The following is a 21034-nucleotide window of genomic DNA, read 5'->3' on the forward strand; positions in this document are numbered from 1 at the left end:
TCTGACATTTTAATGCAATATTCAATGAGAACACATAACCAGACATTTGCAATTTTCACTTGCTGTAAATTAATAAGAATTATCACTTTGATCTTTTATTAATATGGCACATGCCAAGAATAACATTTCTATAAACATTTGCTAATCGAGGATGAATTGTTCTTAAGGCCCAGTGTATTAACACAACATGCTTTGTCCCAAAATGACATGGTACAACAACTAAATAAGTTCTGTGGTTAATCTAGAGCAGCTTTGCTTCTCCAGACAGAGATTTGCTTTGACAAAGATGATAAAATTGGTTTTGTGATTGAATCGGGCTTTGGTGTCCCTCTAGAATAGGACCAAGCGGAGTCGTTTTCCTCTTGCAAACTCAAGGAGCTAAAAGACTTGATCACAGTGAGAAAACTAGCAGTTTGAGAAGTTTCTTGTGATGGACTTGTGTGATCCATCAGACTAGCTAACAATGCCCTTGGGGCTAATCCTCTTCCGATCTTGTTTATGATCCCTTCGACGGCAGTGCTCCAAGCATCAGTATCGGCTTTTTGACGATGCCTGACAGATTTATCCAACTTAGATTTCTCACCATCACTAGCATCTCCGCATTTGTTAAGTTGCAAGGCCTTCTGAAGAACATCATTATCTGAGTGGTAGCTCCTGAGAAGACCCATGGATCTTCTTGATTGAGTTTCAGATGATGGTGATATTTTTGGAAGCAAATTGTCTTGAAAGTAAGGTACACTGCCTGTTCTATAAACAGTCATTTCTGTGCTTTTATTTGTAATTCCATTTTTATGGCGTGGAAGATCATAGCATCTCTGTAAGCTACTCATGACAGGTGAGATGTCACTGTTTTGGAGGAAGTTCAATTTCATCGGCTGTAAAGAATCAAATATGTTCCCTTTCGGAGAATGGGTAGCAGAATCATCTCTGTATGGTTCCAAATTGCAAGAGCTATATTAGAACGATATATTTTGCTATAAGAGTAAACAAGAGGTTATGTGGATAGATAAAGACAATGTTGGGCTAATACATCACAAAGAAACAAGTCATGTTATAATGTAGATTAGAGACAAGAAAAAAGAAATTTTTCGAATGGTTAAAAAGAGTTTTCTTTCGAGTCTTTTGTGAATATCATGGCCCCTTAGAGTAGAAGGAATAGATTATAAAACTATAGTGCAATTTGCCATTCTTCATTGATGGTAAGTGAATGTGTGAAGTTACTCGAAGGAATAAAATATGACATACTTATATTTGAGAGCAGTTAAGTGTAGTTCAACTTTGTAAAAAGCTCTCCTCTTCTTCTTTCTTTTTCTTATGTTAGGCTTTTGTTTTCTCCATTATTGCTTGGTGTTGAAAAGGTCTACAAACAAGCTCTAGAGCATGTGCAGGCAGAAGTGGTGTTGCCATTTGTATCCTTAGGACCGAATTCACCTGCACCAGGATTGGAATTTTGCTTTAGGACTCAGATTCAGTTTTGCCTCCAGTTCTAACTTCTTGAGTTCACTTTTAATTCCTATTTGCAGAATTAATATCAACATAATTTAAGAGGTACAACAAATCAATGGGTATGGGTGTATGGGTTTGGGGTGCCAACCTCTATAAAAGGAGCGAAGTAGCTCACTCAAACTCACGAGAACACTAGCAATTTGCAATTGCAAAATTCCAAGTTACTGTGTGCTCTAAACCCTGAAAGCTCTCCTTTTTATTCTTACATTTAAGCTTTTGTTTTTCATTACTGCCTAGAGTTGAAAGGGTCTACAAACAAGCCTCTAGAGCATGTCATGCATCCTTGAGGGCTAGAGGGTCATATTCACCTACATGAAAGCCAAACTTTTCCTTTTAGAACCGTGAGCCTCAGCTCACCCTCTAGGTTGGACTTCTTGCTTTCACTTTTAATACTTGTTTGCAAAATTCATATCAAATTATCAACAGAATTTGCAATAGATTCTTGCTGTGACTTTGTTCAAAAACAACAATAGAGCCTTGTATAGAACTCAAAGAATGGTCAAAATCAATGTAACCTATGCCAAATAGATGGTGATTCCATTTCAACCTTTCTCAATTGAAAATGCTAATGCAAGCAAGCTAGTCAAATGATAAAATATACATGATTCTCTGCAAACTCCCCAATTTCTAAATACAGCCACCAGCATGACTCATGAATCCTCCTTGCTATATTATGACTGTTGAATTGTTAATATTTGGATAATTTCATTATGAATGACGTGTAGTGATCAAGTTACATTATGCAAGATAATTTACAAAAAGATAAATAAAGGGTAGTCACCCCTCTAATTTCTGTATGTTTCAAGTAACTTCAGTGTCATTTATGAACTCTAAGTAAGGCATCCTAAAGCTTAAGAAACACAAGAAAGTTCCATCATGCATATGAATTTCTGATAGTAAAACATCATAAAGTGGAGAGTAGCATGAAAAGATAACTTGCGAACTAGCAGTAGCAGTTGCCATATCCTTCAAAGTCGCTAGATTTATAAAGAGGAAAGGAAGAATCATGAGTAAAGTGCACCTTTGTGACAGAAAAAGAAAGTATGTTACATTGGGTGCTACCTATCAGAAACCCATATCCAATATCAGCAATAGCAGACCAGATATTATGGTGTGGAATCATGATCCTTTTGCTCATTGCATGATACCCTTTTATTAATCCTAGGGGAATTCATCAATTGTTCATTACTACCTAAAAACAATTAATTTGTCTTTAAACTAATCCTCATAAAAATATGATGGAAAAAAATACCTGTCACCAAGAGAACCATTAAACTGAATTGGAGTAGATGGTGGATGCCTTCCGGGAAGAGGAATAAGTAAAATTTTGTGAGCAAACAATTGAAGATCTGTTGTTAGACAATTAGTTCTCTTGATATCTGCAATCTTTCATGAACAAAAGAGAACTCTCAGTGCTAACCAATCTGCACTTGTCACTAGATGCTTGAAAGATCTAAAAGTGAAAAACTATGGAAAATTGGCAAATATTAATCAAAGGACTACATAATGGAGAGAAAGAATAGCAACACCTATTAGTTAGGCCCTCACATGCCTTCAGGACTTTATAATACTGAATTATTTGCATTCTCATGGAATTTTAAACTCTTAATCATACTTGCCGACAGTTATCACACATTTACTGAATCAGGATTCAAGAAAAATAAGTAAAACCAAGATTTTTTTGTTAGCAATATTCATCAAAAGAAGAGTTTTTTTTTTCTCATTTCTGAAACAAGATCAACATTTAATACAGAAAAATCCGAATTACCTCAACACCGTACTTTATGGCGACGCCTGCAAGTGTGTCCAACTTGGATACATGATGCTCGATGTACTTCAACGCACAAGGAGACGAGAGAGGAGCAAAGGTATCATATTTTCTCTCATGGGAAAGAGATCCCATCGCTATAGGGTGAATGAGAAAAAAAATGGGGGAGAAAACCTAGAATGACATCAGTTTCTTCGATAGGTGGAAGAAGGCGAACAAATAAAAATAAAAGAAGGAATTGGTAACGCAAACAAACTGAGAAACGGAAAGTAACCTAGATCTGGAACTCCAGATCACGATCCCATTGATTTCTCAAGTAGATTAATCAAATAACTCATCGATTTTGACCTTTCCGCCGGCCCCAGTCCCAACGGCGAGGAAGCGCCGAAGCGGGAATGGGAATGCGGGAAGAGGAAAATAACGCCTTTCGCCTTTTTCTATTTCTGGGTTGATTAGTAAAAGATATTTCAAACTTTGGAGATTGAAAATTTCATTTTGCCCCCCAAACCTCCAACAAATTGCTCATATTTAAAAATATTATGTATTCTCTTTTAAAATTAGCAATATACGAAATAAGTTCAAATTAGTTTGCGGGCATTCTATTCTACTGTAAGATTAAGTTTAGGGATAATGTAATTATAATAAAAGTTATAATGTAATTAATTAATATTACATTACTTTTAAATTATTATAAAATGATAAAAATATCTTACTATCTCCGTCGTCGGCTGTCAACAACGATCGACGCTGACGCCCAACCAACAATGTCGGTGCCTAAAGGCAGCTAACGGCAACCGGTGGCGGACGACGGTGGATGATGACCAGCGACGACAACAACCAACGATGACAACGACCGACGACGATGTCACCGCTATTTGATATTTAAAATTTAGTTAATAATTGAGCTAAAATATAATTAGATACTAATTCAAATTATAAAATCTTATTATCTTTTACCATCCACATTATATATATTATATTACAGTTTTAAACGTACCAAATAAAATAATAATATAATCTTAATTATATTAATAGACTAATTATCTCGTAGCCTAAGTTTAAGTGTGCATAAGTTGATTTCAATTGTCCCTCAGATGTGTCTAATGGTTAGCATATGAGATATTGTCATCATGAGATTTAGGGTTCAAATTTCGACAAAGCCGAGATAAATGTCTCTCTTATGTACTAGTCATTATTCCAAAAGCTAGTAATCGTCTGTGATTTACCTCCTCCGTGTTGATCCTGAGGCGGATTGACGGGGACACTGGGAGCGACCATATTTGTCTTTTTGCTACCATAGGTTGATTTCAATTAGTTTATGATGTTATAAAAATTTAAAATTATAAAACTTAAAATTTAGTTGCAAAGTGATTTACATATTATAAAAATTTAAAATTATAAAACTTAAAATTTAGTTGCAAAGTGATTTACATATTATAAAAATTTAAAATTATAAAACTTAAAATTTAGTTGCAAAGTGATTTACATATTAGCTCATGCCAAAATTTGGCATGCGATAGGATAAAATTGTTAGGATCGATGATCGCGGTTAGAGATGGGGGTGTGAATAGCCGACCCCAAATCTTCGCGTTTCTTCCTACGATTAGGGTTAGCGCAGCGGAAATAAACAAAAGAAACGACAACGGAGAATAGCAAACCTCAAACTCGTCGATGTAACGAGGTTCGGAGATTATACTCCTACTCCTCAGCGTGTCCGTAAGGTGGACGAAGTCTATCAATCCGTCGGTGGATGAGACCCCGGAAAACCGGCTAATAACAACTCCTTCTGGGTGGAGAAACCTCGCCACAATAACTTACAACAACAAGATAGAAATACAGCAAGAAATACAAACAATATGAATGTAAAACACCTTGCTTGCCTTCGACTGGTTTCCGTTGTCGAAGCAGCAACTTCACGGAAGAACAGCAGCAGCTGACCAGCCGGGGAAGCTCACACGAAGCTTCACGAATCAGAGAGCTCAGCAAAGCTCAAGTGCAGCAAGAAGCAGGGGCAAGAAGGAAGAAGTAACTCTTGGAACAGTAGCTCCTCAACCCCTTTTATAACCTGCGAAGAAGACACAGAAGAAACTAGCCGTTGCTACGCAACGGCTAGGACGTGGACCGATCAGGCTTCATCCTGATCGGTCCACAAGGGTCCTGATCGGTCACAAGACCGATCAGGCCCTTCCCTGATCGGTCATGAGGACCGATCAGGTCCTTCCCTGATCGGTCCCATGACCGATCAGGACCTTTCCCTCCCGAAGGTGATCTCCTTCTGATCAATCACTGATCGGTCTGCTGACCGATCAGACAAGCAACAGAATGCTTCTGTTTGGTTACTGATCGGTCACCAGACCGATCAGATAATCCAGCGTATCACTGGATCGGTCACCAGACCGATCCAGGTTTAGAGCTCCCAACCCTAAACCCTACTTGGTCTTGAGAACGAGCTACCGAGCTCTCTCTGACCTAGTCCGGAGAACGAGCTACCGAGCCCTCTCCGACTCCATCCGGTCCAGAGAACGAGCTACGGAGCCCTCTCTGACCTAGTCCGGAGAACGAGCTACCGAGCCCTCTCCGACTTCGCATGTCAAGCTTCCATACTTGGACTTTTCCCGTGCCAAGCTCCCTGCTTGGACTTTTCCCGTGCCAAGCTCCCTGCTTGGACTTTTCCGTGCCAAGTCTCCATACTTGGACTTTACCCGTGCCAAGTCTCCATACTTAGACTTTTCATCAGATGTCTGGTCAACCTTGACCCATCTGGATTCCCCTTGCCTGGCTTCACTCACCGGGACTTCCGAACTGCCTAGCTTCACTCACTAGGTCTTTCCCCTGCCTGGCTTCACTCACCAGGTCTTTCCCAATTGCCTAGCTTCACTCACCAGGACTTTCTCCAACTGCCTGGCTTCACTCACCAGGACTTCCCGACTGCCTGGCTTCACTCACCAGGACTTTCCGAACTGCCTAACATCCCAGTTAGGACTTCCCAGTCAAGTATCCGGTCAACCTTGACCTACTTGACTCTTCTTCATCCAACCTGATCAGACCCTGATCAGTATCTCTCCGCATGGACAACTGCACCTGCATTGTCCATGTCTACATATCTTTCTGTATTGTCAAAATTGAAACCATGACCAAGGTTTACGCTTGGTCAACTAGGTCAACCTTGACCTACTGGAAATTGCACCAACAATCTCCCCCTTTTTGATGTTTGACAATACCTTTAAGTTAGGCTAATCCAATAGCCTCATACTTGGACTCATGCCACTAGGTAATGAAACTTAAGTTACAACCTCCTTCTTAGATAAAGAAGGCCTAACTTAAACCCTTCATTCTCCCCCTATTGGCACACATCAACAAACTCTCCCCCTGAAGAGTAAGTTATCGTTGTTCACAACTTCACTCATCGTGATCAACAAACTCTCCCACTAACTCCAATGTTCTTCCTTGAACATTCTCTAGACATTCTTCCCCTTTTTGACACACATCAAAAAGAGTGAATATTAAGGTCAAGAGTTTCTTCCTAATGAAAGTCTCATACCTTTCATTGAAACCCTTAATTTCCCCCTTGATACTAATGTCAATAGTCAATTTAGTGATAATCCCATATCACTCATGACAACTCCCCCTAAAGATCAACTCTCCCTTGACCATTGCACCAACAATGTCTTGGAGAGTTCCAAACCTTTAGAAACCTAAAACACCACTTCCCGAGCTGAAATTTCAGACAACCAGTCGAATTTCAGCAAGTTGGCACGCCCTGATCGGTCACCGGACCGATCAGGCTTCCTCTGGATCGGTCCAGTGACCGATCCACACAGACCTGGACCGATCAGGCTTCCTCTCTGATCGGTCCACAAGTCTGATATCAGAATTTCTGATTTTCCTCCCGAAATTCAGAAACTCCTAGAAAATTCCAGAAAATTCCAAAAATTGTAAAACTTTGAGGATACATTCCTCATAACATATATTATCAAGGAAAAATAGTTTTCTATGAAAATAGCTTCCATTTTTCAATCTTGATACAAAGTTCACAAGTCTTTGAAATAGCTCAAAGTTAAGTCATCTTTGTATCAACTTGTTCAATGATGAAGGCTATTACTAGAAAAGCTTCATCAAGGTTTTTCAAATCAATTTTGAAATGATTTTAAACCATTTAATTTAGGACCACAATCTTAGGGCTAAATGTACATGACTTGTACATAAGCTTTCCCTATGATCCCCAATTTCGAATTAGGCTCATCTAGGTACAAGAACTATGCACCTTGATCCTAACTCATAATCCTAATATCTCACACACATCTAAGGTGTATCAAACACATTCAAGTCAATTTTGATATGAGATATGGGTTTAGGTTATCTTAGGCTAAGGTCTCATGCATTTTTCTAAACAACAATTTGATCTCCATATCAAATTGTGTTTCTTATCCTTAAATCAAGTTAATTGATCATTAATGCACAAGATGATGACATGGCATATAATGATATCATAAATGAAAACATGTGTCAATGTCATGATGTCATGGCATAAAGTATGAAACTTAAATAAATCATGACATTTAACTAACCTAAACATTATCATGACATTTCAAAAGATCATAGATTAAATATGATGTCATGACATGGCATATGGCAAACAATATATGGCAAATAACATGTAAAGGTATAGAAAATACCTAATTCTAGCCTTAGTTGCCATTTTTTGATAATTTTGATCATTTTACCATAAATTCTATATTCCTAAGTGTGATAGTTCTCAAATCATATACCAAAGATATTTAGATCACTATGTGCCAATTAGATTGACTCTAGACAACTCCTTAAATTTGGTTGGCACATCCTAATTATCTTAGGAATAACTTTCCATTTCATTTTCAAGGCTTGATTACACCTTGAAATTTCCCAAAGTGCCACCTTTTGCCATGATTAGGTTAACTATCTATTCAAGTAAGGTTGGCACACTCTAATCCATCTAGCGTGATGGAATCATGCTCTTAGGAACCCAATACCTATTGGAGCATTGGGTTCACTAAGTATTCACTAGGAATGACTTCCCTAGCAACCCTTCTAATGACCCTCCTAGGCTTTGAAGCCTTGGTCGTTTGGGACTCATCAAGATCAACTCTAGGGGTAACTCCCCTTGTGACCTTGGTGATGGTCTTCCTAGCCCTAGATTTTGTTCCATAATCGAATGGAACATTGTGATAAGTGGGCTTGACCATTTGGGACTTAGGTTTGTGACCCAAACCTTTCTTGTCCTTGCACATTGGTTTTTGACCCTTAAACCCTAGAGATGACTTCTCCAAGTTCTTAAGAGCATTTTCCAAAGTATAAAGTCTTGACCTCAAGACTTGATTCTCCTTCTCTAATACCTCAATTTTTAATTTTTCATTTTTCTTTGAGGTATTCCTAAGCATGTGTCTAGTTGTTTTGGGGTTTCTACCTAGGTTCTCCCTAACCTTAGATGAACTAATCCTAGGGTTGGTATTTCTAGTGCTATCCTTATCTAGGCTCACATGTTTGGCACCTAAGCATGTGTATCGATTTCTATAATTATCATGCTTACCATTGTTATCAATTGCAATCAAACTACTAGCATGCATCTTATTAGAATTGCGATAATGAGCCTTAAAGGTTACCTTAGGGTTTGCCTTAGCTCCCCCTATCGATGTGCTTGGTTTCTTGTCCTTGTGAGGTTGCCTCCCCCTCGGACATTGGCTCCGATAATGTCCCCTTCGCTTGCATTGGAAGCACACCACGTGCTCCTTGCTCTTGCGTATTGGGACTCCGGCTTCCTTGATCTTTGGCGCCGGTGGAGTCTTCCTAACCCTCTTTGGACATTTACTCTTGTAGTGTCCAAATTCCCTACACTCAAAGCACATTATGTGTAATTTATTTGAAATTGAAATGCTTGAGTTACCTAGGTTTGAGAGTGGATGAGAGCTCTCTTCTTCATCCCTTCCGGAGGTAGACGCTTCTTCTTCTTGCTCCGAACTTGAAGAAGAACTCTCCTCCTCTTCTTCTTTAGATGTTGGGTGACCCTCAACTTCTAAATCCATTCCTCCATGAAATGAGCTCCTTGGCTCACTTGACTCCTCTTCATGACTTGAAGTGGAGTTCTCCTCATGGAGCTTTGCCAAGTTATTCCACAACTCCTTGGCATCGTTATATCCACCTATCCTACACAAAACATCATTAGGTAAAGAAAATTCAATGATTTTCGTTACCTCATCGTTGATGGTTGATTGGTGGATTTGCTCCTTCGTCCACCCCTTCTTCTTGAGAGGTTTTCCTTCTTCATCCTCCGGAGGAGTGAAACCTACTTGCACACACCTCCAATTCTCAAGATTAGTCATAAGAAAATATTTCATTCTTACCTTCCAAAACGCGAAGTCGTCGCGATCGTAGAAGGGTGGAATCGTGATGTCCTCTCCAAGTTGATCCATCTCTAGCTTGTGCTCCCTCGGGAGTTAATCCGGCGAAGAGCGACCTCGCTCTGATACCACTTGTTAGGATCGATGATCGCGGCTAGAGAGGGGGGTGTGAATAGCCATCCCCAAATCTTCGCGTTTCTTCCTACGATTAGGGTTAACGCAGCGGAAATAAACAAAAGAAACGACAACGGAGAATAGCAAACCTCAAACTCGTCGATGTAACGAGGTTCGGAGATTATACTCCTACTCCTCGGCGTGTCCGTAAGGTGGACGAAGCCTATCAATCCGTCGGTGGATGAGACCCCGGAAAACCGGCTAATAACAACTCCTTCTGGGTGGAGAAACCTCGCCACAATAACTTGCAACAACAAGATAGAAATATAGCAAGAAATACAAACAATATGAATGTAAAACACCTTGCTTGCCTTCGACTGGTTTCCGTTGTCGAAGCAGCAACTTCACGGAAGAACAGCAGCAGCTGACCAGCCGGGGAAGCTCACACGAAGCTTCACGAATCAGAGAGCTCAGCAAAGCTCAAGTGCAGCAAGAAGCAGGGGCAAGAAGGAAGAAGTAACTCTTGGAACAGTAGCTCCTCAACCCCTTTTATAACCTGCGAAGAAGACACAGAAGAGACTAGTCATTGCTACGCAACGGCTAGGACGTGGACCGATCAGGCTTCATCCTGATCGGTCCACAAGGGTCCTGATCGGTCACAAGACCGATCAGGACCTTTCCCTCCCGAAGGTGATCTCCTTCTGATCAATCACTGATCGGTCTGCTGACCGATCAGACAAGCAACAGAATGCTTCTGTTTGGTTACTGATCGGTCACCAGACCGATCAGATAACCCAGCGTATCACTGGATCGGTCACCAGACCGATCCAGGTTTAGAGCTCCCAGCCCTAAACCCTACTTGGTCTTGAGAACGACCTACCGAGCCCTCTCTGACCTAGTCCGGAGAACGAGCTACCGAGCCCTCTCCGACTCCATCCGGTCCAGAGAACGAGCTACCGAGCCCTCTCTGACCTAGTCCGGAGAACGAGCTACCGAGCCCTCTCCGACTTCGCATGCCAAGCTTCCATACTTGGACTTTTCCCGTGCCAAGCTCCCTGCTTGGACTTTTCCCATGCCAAGCTCCCTGCTTGGACTTTTCCGTGCCAAGTCTCCATACTTAGACTTTTCACCAGATGTCTGGTCAACCTTGACCCATCTGGATTCCCCTTGCCTGGCTTCACTCACCAGGACTTCCGAACTGCCTAGCTTCACTCACTAGGTCTTTCCCCTGCCTGGCTTCACTCACCAGGTCTTTCCCAATTGCCTAGCTTCACTCACCAGGACTTTCTCCAACTGCCTGGCTTCACTCACCAGGACTTCCCGACTGTCTGGCTTCACTCACCAGGACTTTCCGAACTGCCTAACATCCCAGTTAGGACTTCCCAGTCAAGTATCCGGTCAACCTTGACCTACTTGACTCTTCTTCATCCAACCTGATCAGACCCTGATCAGTATCTCTCCGCATAGACAACTGCACCTGCATTGTCCATGTCTACATATCTTTCTGTATTGTCAAAAATTGAAACCATGACCAAGGTTTACACTTGGTCAACTAGGTCAACCTTGACCTACTGGAAATTGCACCAACAAAAAGACTAAATTTTTTTACAAATTAAAATAAAATTTATAAAGTGTAAGCTGATTTATAAATCATCTTTCACTCTAGAAATAACAAAGAGATAGGAATTGATATAGCTACGAGTATTTCAACAACAAATCATAAAATGATGGTTCAAACACTATACTATCATTTTTTAAAAATACTGCAAACTACTAGTGAACAATTTTTTCTCCTTTTATAATTAATTTATTTTGAAAAATTATGTTAATTTTATCTTAATCTCTAATTAAATATTCTCGACTTCAATTTATATATATCTCTGTCAACCAGCCTTTTATTTTATCAAAACAAAATTTGTTCATTAGAACTAATATTTATTTATTCTTCATTAAGAAAAGAAATTGTCTAACATATTTAAAATAATGTTAGATGTTTTTAAAGTGGCAATGAGGACACGTGGCGATATTCCAATGGAGTTGAGTGGTTGCTTTCAGCCGTTTGGTGGCAGCATTATTAATATACTCCACATTTTGTAATTTTAATTAAATTCCACCTTCGTTGTTTTTTTGGAAAGAAAAAGTTTAGACTAATGAATTGGTACGAGCAAGCAAGAGATGCAATTTTTCTTTGGAATTAAACCCTAAAAAGGGCAGAAATAATATAGCATTTTACTTAAGTGGTATTTAGGCCTTATTTCTTTTTGTTTTTTTTTTCAAGCGGTCAAGAGAATTTTAGCTAAAGGAAAACGGCAATTTAACAAACAGGCCACCTAAGTTTCTAAATTTATACACATGCTACATTGATATTTTAGACTTTTCATTTTACTCTCTTAACAATTTAATTTTTTTCTATCATTTTTCTTTTCTCTATCATTTTTCTCTCTCATCTCTTTCTTCCTATACATACAACTTCTCTTATATTTACTTTATTCTCATTTTTTTTTTTTTATGCATGCATAACATATAGATAACATTTTAATACATTTGAAGAAATAAAAATAAATAATAGATAGCATATCTGAACTCCTTACCATTTCAAAAATCCATAAGAAATTAAATAGGTGCAATCGGAACTCTATAGGTCTATCAATGAGTTTCGGTTAAAATCTACTAATAGACCTAGAGAGTTCCAATTGTACTCATTTCAATTCTTGTGGATTTCTAAAGTTACAAGGAGTTCAAATATATTATTCATTATTTATTTCGGTTTCTCAAAAGTATTTAAATATAATAAGGAAGAATCAACAAAATCTCCATGTTGAGTCAAATATGGAATCATATCAGGCACAATGTCAGTCTGACATAGAATCATATCAGGCCCAACATGGGCTTGATAGGGAATGATGTCAGACCCACATTGGATGAATTATATCAGGCCCAACGTGTAGATTTTTGTTGATTCTTCCTTATTACATGTTAACACTTCCAAGAAGCTGAAATAAATTATAGATAATATATTTGAACTCCTTGTAATCCCAAAAATCCACAGGAATTGGAATGAGTGCAATCGAAACTTTCTAGGTCCATCAGTGAGTTTTGATCGAAACTCACTGATGGACCTAGAGAGCTCTAATTGTACTCATTTCAGTTCCTGTGGATTTCTAGGAATGTAAGAAATTCAAATATACTATCCATCATTTATTTTGGGTTCTTGGAAGTGTTAACATGTAATAAGGAAGAATCGACAAAAATCTTCACGTATCATTCCATATCAGGCTCAAGTTGGGCCTGATATTATTCCATATCAAGCCCAACATGAATATTTTTGACAATTCAAGAGAATTCTAGCTTAAGTCAATGAAGAGTTCAGCTCAGACACATGTATCAATTAGCACTGACATGATTAGGGATCGAATTCAAGCTATTGGTGGCTAGAAAATACAATAAAAATTCGCACACTGTTAGTACATCAATTTCTATTCTCGTTTTATTTTTTTTTTCCCTTTGCAAATTTGAATTGGTGTAATAGATGACACTTGTTCCCTAACCTTATTGAGGGTTACATTTACTTCACATAGGTAAAGAGCCAAATGCGTGGTATATTAACACAAATAGCAGCTCCTTGCATTCACATTTCTGAAGTACCATTTCTGAAATAAAACCCAACCGAATTCCTTAGATGAATCCAAATGCCTTTAAGATAATAAAGAGTGAGTTCATTGGAATGATGGAATAGCAAATGAAATTGTAAAACAGAAGCTCAATTTGGATCAGCTACTGTATAAGACTACTTTTACGAAGGCTTAGCACAAAACAATTTAAACTTGATACAAAAACTTTGTGTATTGTTGAAAATGGTTGTTTTTTGTGTTTTAGACAATTTGGTGGTTCAATCCCAGAGAATTGTATACCAACTTACTTGCTTTCAGCAACCTTTGAGATAGGAATTGTTGACTGATGTTAATCATATTACATGTCATGTGGCACTTCAAATTATTAATTGTTGAAAACCCATATCAATACAAAAGAAAAGATGTAGTATAGGTATCAAGTCGTATTTTTCCAAGGATAACTAAATGTGTGCTTAATTTAGATGTAAAATTCTTTTTTAGTTTTCTATTTAGAAATGTAGGTATGGTTTTCGATTTTCTTGCTAAATAAATGATGCATTGCAATCAAGATAAGTAAAGGCCATTGGCCACATCTGCCCTAAAAAAGAAATCAAATCATATCGTTAGTAAATTAAAGAACAACTAGACTTGAATAACAACTTAACTAAACTCAATTACTCAATGAAGAAGATGAAATTCAACTCTTACAATTAAACTGAAAACAATCTAAAATAGTATTTGCTTTAACAAGTTGGCAAACTAAATTGCAAAAGCTAAACTCACTAAAATAAGATCAAGAGTCTAATTACATAATTGAAACGTGTGGCAATTGAATTGCAACAATATGAAATTAAGATCTAAATCTAAGTTGCTACTTATAGCTACTCGAAATTTCAGAATTTAAATGAGATCAGGATGGAAAGAAGAAGTAAACAAAACTAAGTATTTGATCTAGCAATTAAATCTCAATTCTTAGTAAAGAAACAATCCACAAACTCAAATCACAGATCTAATCCCTTGTCTATGTCGTCACACTAAGACGCTCCTGGGAAACACCTTTCAAGCTCACGATCAACTGAAATTCTCAACGCTCAAAGAACAAAGGAATGACATCTGGAATCGCTAGCTCTAATCGATTAATTTGATTGATTCAAAAGTTACGGATGAATTTAAAGATGAAAGGGAATCAGAAATGCCAAGAAAACGCCGCAGACACCTCTGTTGGACAAGGAAGCTCAGATCGAGGAAACACCCTCTGATCTGCGGCCAATTGAGGAATGCGGAAATCAAAATCGCAGTGAGGGAAAACACCCTCTGATCTGCTTTGATCCTCGAGCGATGATCACCGATTGCTCAAGACTCATCGTCGATGAAGGAAACTGGATCTCAGATCTGAGAAGTGGAAAGGTACTCCGCCTCGTACTCGCGAGAAGACGCTGGCACGATGAACAATAGCAAAGTCACTGTACTCGCGAGAAGACGCTGGCACGATGAATAAATCTCTTGCTCAATAAACCCCTATTGGTTCCCTTAAAAAATGAGGCAAAAATCATGAGTATAGAGCAATAAACAAATTAACAAATCAACGTCAAGTATTTCTTTCTTTGTAAATCCACCTAACAAATTTATCAATCAAAACATTAGTTCACAAAAATCATGCAATAGCCATCAAAATGATATACCCAATAAACCACTTATCATTGACCCCGCTATAGAAGCAAGGTTTCTGCACAATTCCAATTCCGTTTTTCAGAATTCTCCATCTTCTGTTCTTGAAATTCTCTACAGCATATCCACAATACATTCTCTAGGACCAACTTACAAAACTTAAACTCAAATCTTCACTCCTACTCCATCACAATATCAATCTGTTACGACCTCCAATCCTTGTAACAAATTCCTCATGTTTTTATTTCTCTTTTTTTTTTAACATCGCCTCAAAGATTAAATGGGAAACTCCATGAATCTCAAGCAAATGCACTCCTCCCGCACACTTTAAAATGTACTAAAGAAAACTCGATAAAAACCTCCATGCATATCAAGCCTAACGTGGGCCTGATATCATTCCATATCAAACCCACGTTGGACCTGATATGGAATCATATCAGGCCCAACATGAAGATTTTTATCGATTCTTTCTTATTACATGTTAACACCTTCGAGAACCTGAAATAAATAATAAATAGTATATTTAAATTTCTTACAACCCCAGAAATCCATAGGAATTGAAATTAGTACAATCTAAAGTCTCTAGATCTATCAATGAATTTTGACTGAAATCCACTGATTAACCTAAAGAGCTTAGATTGCACCTATTTCAATTCTTATAAATTTCTGAGAATAAAAGGAGTTCAAATATATTATCGATTGTCTATTTCAGCATTTCGAATGTATTAAAATGTAATAAAGAAGAATCGATAAAAACCTTCATATTGAGCTCAATATTGGATTTGATATGATTCCATATCAGATCCATGATATTCCATAAACTATTCAAGACTCCTCACTTCCACCTCTAAATAATTCACACATCGAAAAAAATAATTCACGGTTAGCAAGGTCGGCTTAGTGCTGATGAGTTCCAAATTCAATTTTTATAATTGACCTCTCAAATCGTGAAGATGAAAAATGGTCAATGGTCCACCAGTGTCATATTATTGTCATGAAGACTAAAGTTTATTTTTGACGGTATCAACAATTGTAAATGCATGGTAGCACATAAGACTTCGTTCAAGTTTATAATGTAGAGTTCATACTTAAGAGAATAACTGACTATGATTGAGTTAAGATATCATGTTATTAATTGTTTATTTCGACTTTTCGAAGGTGTTAAAATGTAATAAAGAAGAATCGATAAAAACCTCCACATTGGGTTTAATATTGGACCTGATATGATTCCATTTCATATCCACGACATTCCTTAAACAATTCAAGGCTCCTCACCTCCACCTTTGAATAATTCACACATCGAAAAAAAATAATTCACGATTGGCAAGGTCGGCTCAGTGCTGATGAGTTCCAAATTCAATTTCTTATAATCGACATATCAAATCATGAACAAGAAAAGTGGTCGATGGCCCACCAGTGTCATACCATTGTCATCAAGACTAAAGTTTATTTTTAGCAGTATCAACAATTGTAAATGCATGGTAGCACAAAAGACTTCATTCAAGTTTATAGTGTGGAGTTCATACTTTAAGAGAATAACTAACTATAATTAAGCTAAGATATTATGTTTCATTAACTTATTAGGTCTGATATGAAATTATATTAAGCCTAACATGAGCTTGATATGGAATGATATCAGATCCAACGTGAACCTGATATGATTCCATATCAGACCCAACATGAAAATTTTTAGTGATTCTTTTTTATTACATTTTTAACTTGCAAAAAATTAAATAAACAATGGATAGAATATTTAAACTTCTTGAAACCATAAAAATCTATAAAAACTAAAATGGATGTAATCAAAACTCTCTAGATCCATCAGTGAATTTCGACCAAAACTAAGGTGAATATTTGATCCATAAATTAACTAAATTAACCAAAAACCGATTTAATATTGGCTAACTGAATCGAATCAAAATTTTACTAAAATCGAATTAACCAAATCGATTACTTCGGTTAACACCGAATTAACTGAATCAATTATTTCAGTTAACACCGAATTAACCAAATTTATTTTAAAAAATAATTTAAAAAATTATACAAAATTAATATCAAATTAATCGAATGCTCACTCCTAATCAAAATCCACTAATGGACTTAGACATTTCAAATTGCACATATTTCATTTCCTTCATTTCCTGTAGATTTTTTGAGTTGCAAGGAATTCAAATATGCTATCCACTATTATTTCAGTTTCTAAAAAAATATTAACATATAAAAAGAAAGAATCGTAAAAAATCTCAACGTAGTCTGATATGAAACCATATCAAGCTTAACGTGGACCTGACATCATTCTATATCATGTCCATGTTATATCAGGTCCACGTTAGACCTGATATGATTTCATATTAAGTACACATTAGGCTTGATATATTTCCATATCAGGTCCAAGGTGGAGATTTTTGTTGATTCTTTTTTTATTACATTTTAACACTTCCGAGAAACCAAAATAAATAATGGATAGTATATTTGAATTCCTTGCAACCCTAAAAATCCACAGAAACTAAAATAAGTTCAATTAAAACTTTCTAGGTCTATTAGTATATTTTAATCGAAACACACTAATGGACCTAGAAAATTCCGATCGCATCCATTTAAATTCTTGTAGATTTCTGAAATTACAAGAAATTTAAATATGTTATTTTTTATTTATTTAAAATATTATAAAAATCAATTAAACCTTATAAAATATTATCCATATGTTATGCATGTATGAAAAAAGAAAAGAAAAAGAAGATAGGAAAAATGAAAGTGGCAGTGGCAAAAGACGATATCGCTCGCCCCCAGCGCGCCCGTCGCACCACGCCCAAGGTCTTCACGAGGGAAGTAAATCACGGTAGCCGGAGAAATTAGTAAGATAGGAAAAATGAAAGAAATTACATATATAGGAGAGAGGAAAGAGAAGAGAGAGAAAAATGATAGAAAAAAAATGATAGAAAAAAATTAAATTGTCAGAAGGTAAAAGATAAAAGAGGAAGTGCATTTAAAAAATATATCTTTTGACAAATATCAAATAGCATGCGTTATTCTGAAAGTTAGATGAGCTGTTTGTTAAATTGCCAAAAGGAAGAAAAGATATACCTGATACATATAGGGAGCCCCATGTGGCAGTCCAGGTGTTTTTGCATCGAAATGAGAACTTACTAACAGCCTGTTTGGAATGATATGGAATTCAATTCCTTTTAGAATTGGAATTGAATTCCATGCTTTGGAATGATTTTTTAGCTAAGAATTGATATGGAATTCAATTCCAATTCCATCAAACAAGGCAAAAGTAAATCACACCTCTTTATGTGTGATTTAAATAGGGAATTCAATTCTCCATATTATGTCCATTGTGCCCTCATTCTCTCTTCTTTGTAAAAAAAGAAAAGAAAAAAGAGAGAAGGATAAAATGGTAAAACATAAGAATTTCATAACTTAAGTTGCAATTCATTCCAAACATGAGAATTGAATTCAATTCCTTATGGAATTCAATTCATAATGAAATTCAATTCAATTCCATGACTTAAGTTATATCCAAACAGGGTGTAAATGCTGCATCGACAACTATCAATTTTATTTCCATCATAATCCAACAATCAATGCCTAGCTTATGATGATTGACTATACAAAACATATAGAAATGAGCAGGTATTTACACGCTGCTTAAGGAGATAATTACAGGACAATAAATGTTACTATGAGAACAATGGGATTTTAACTCGATCACCTGGCAGACGATTCTCCCAGGAAAGCAACCGCAAGCTTACTACCAACAAACAGCTCTATAAGCATTTTTCTTTGGGGGGAAAAATAATAAATAGCATCTGAAACCTTCAGTGTTTACTAAGATGAGCTAATTTCTGTGTCACGCCCCAGGAACCAGTCATGGTCTGAAGATCTTCATGGTTTTGGAGACATGGGTACGGCAAAATGGGCACCGAGAAACCGCAGCAGAGCATCTTTGACATAGAACATGCCCACAGGGGACAATAGTGATGTTCACCTCCGCGCTCAAACACACCCGGCATGACCATGCTGCTTTGGCTGTATCAGCTTCTCTCACTGCAGTGTCGACCTTTTCCTGAAAGGTTTTGTGCGAATTAGATGGCACATATAATTGTATCTACTGTAAGAATATAATATTTCTCGTCAAACCAAAACGAACAAAAAGACCAACAGAGAATCCACTTTCCTTGTATTTGGAGATTTTCATTAGCCTAACTTCCATCCATGTATGCTGTTAATGACCACTCTTAACATAAAAATGATTTTTTAAATGCTGATTGGATTGTCACTCCGTTAGCAAGGATAAATTACAGAATTCCCTTCTAACTTCAAATAAGCTTTTGTTGCAGTTGCATGGGGTGAAGCTAATTATTCACATTTTCAATCAGTTAAATTATCATGTGAAGATTTATATACGGTAAGGAATGATTTAAGAGAACAATTTTATTAAATCAATTATAGTAAACAGAAGCTAGGTCATGGCTTCATGTATGAGGACGGTGAGAAGGGAAATTAATTAATTGGGTTAGGACATGTCAGCCTAAGGGTCAGAATGCAGCAGCACTAAAACTTTGGAGATGGATAGCAACAATTTGTTCATAGCACAGGGTTCTTGACAGTAGTCTTTCATGTTTTGAAGTGTCTATCAATAATGTCAAAATGAACCATGGCCACCCGCTGATACTGATAATGTTGACAAATGCAACTTTCGCCTATTCTGACATAGGTGTTATGGTACCAACTTACCAATCAAAACATGAAGATTCTATTCTAGTCACTTATCCTTCAAATCCACTTGTGGATCATGGGTAGAAGATAAAACATTGTAAAAGGATAGGAGATGGAAGGGAAAATGACACCAACTGGAGCACCAACAAAGAGGAGCAATGCTGGGGTTGTTTAAACCGAGATGTATCTCATATAATGTACCTATCTTTGTTCCAATTTTAGTTATGTCAATGCAAGTTCATCCTTCAATTGTTATCAAGATATATTTATGGATATGTTGAGAAACTAATTCGCATACGACATGCCCTAGGAGCATTATTTAATCTAGGTTTTGGAAAATGACAGGGCTAATCTCACTTGGACACTACAAGAACCAATGCTATCATTGGATGCATGACACTAGTTTTAGTATCAGGATATAATACTTTTGTAATGAGTTCTTCAAAATTCTAATTCAAATCACTTTCTAAGTGCTATAAGAGTATTATTTCAGAATGCAGCAGCACTAAAACTTTGGAGATGGATAGCAACAATTTGTTCATAGCACAGGGTTCTTGACAGTAGTCTTTCATGTTTTGAAGTGTCTATCAATAATGTCAAAATGAACCATGGCCACCCGCTGATACTGATAATGTTGACAAATGCAACTTTCGCCTATTCTGACATAGGTGTTATGGTACCAACTTACCAATCAAAACATGAAGATTCTATTCTAGTCACTTATCCTTCAAATCCACTTGTGGATCATGGGTAGAAGATAAAACATTGTAAAAGGATAGGAGATGGAAGGGAAAATGACACCAACTGGAGCACCAACAAAGAGGAGCAATGCTGGGGTTGTTTAAACCGAGATGTATCTCATATAATGTACCTATCTTTGTTCCAATTTTAGTTATGTCAATGCAAGTTCATCCTTCAATTGTTATCAAGATATATTTATGGATATGTTGAGAAACTAATTCGCATACGACATGCCCTAGGAGCATTATTTAATCTAGGTTTTGGAAAATGACAGGGCTAATCTCACTTGGACACTACAAGAACCAATGCTATCATTGGATGCATGACACTAGTTTTAGTATCAGGATATAATACTTTTGTAATGAGTTCTTCAAAATTCTAATTCAAATCACTTTCTAAGTGCTATAAGAGTATTATTTTGGAGGTAAACTAAGTGGAAACAAACAAATCTCATAAGTTGATCTTGGCTACTTTCAAATGTACCAAAGTGTTCAAGCGTTGAGTGCATTAGCCTGATTCAATATTTAAAC

General features: G+C 37.0%; 2 protein-coding genes across 2 annotated transcripts in view; both read right to left on the minus strand.

Annotated features, from left to right (window-relative positions):
* Positions 1-86: 86 nt before the first annotated feature.
* Positions 87-3632, minus strand: LOC122027784. Its single transcript, XM_042586789.1, has 3 exons — positions 3275-3632; positions 2759-2892; positions 87-927 (listed from the first exon to the last, which is right to left on the minus strand). The coding sequence occupies exons 1-3, from the start codon at positions 3407-3409 to the stop codon at positions 237-239; spliced, it is 960 nt and encodes a 319-aa protein (XP_042442723.1). The 5' UTR covers positions 3410-3632; the 3' UTR covers positions 87-236.
* A 14943-nt stretch (positions 3633-18575) lies between these two features.
* LOC122027168 (sacsin-like) overlaps positions 18576-21034 on the minus strand; it is a 36303-nt gene continuing 33844 nt past the window's right edge. Inside the window, exon 13 of the mRNA XM_042586065.1 lies at positions 18576-19110. Within this exon, the coding sequence (XP_042441999.1) occupies positions 18913-19110 (198 nt within the window). The 3' untranslated portion in view covers positions 18576-18912. The remainder of the gene's footprint in view (positions 19111-21034) is intronic.

This window comes from Zingiber officinale, chromosome 10A, assembly GCF_018446385.1.
Source record: "Zingiber officinale cultivar Zhangliang chromosome 10A, Zo_v1.1, whole genome shotgun sequence".
Lineage (NCBI taxonomy): Eukaryota > Viridiplantae > Streptophyta > Magnoliopsida > Zingiberales > Zingiberaceae > Zingiber > Zingiber officinale.

Excerpts from the sequence above, each read along its gene's own strand:
- LOC122027784 (XM_042586789.1), bottom strand. The coding sequence starts at position 3,409 with ATGGGATCTCTTTCCCATGAGAGAAAATATGATACCTTTGCTCCTCTC. Across the intron at positions 2,893-3,274 it reads CCATAAAGTACGGTGTTGAG|ATTGCAGATATCAAGAGAAC; the intron begins GTAATTCGGATT and ends TGTTCATGAAAG. Across the intron at positions 928-2,758 it reads AATGGTTCTCTTGGTGACAG|AGATGATTCTGCTACCCATT; the intron begins GTATTTTTTTCC and ends GGAACCATACAG.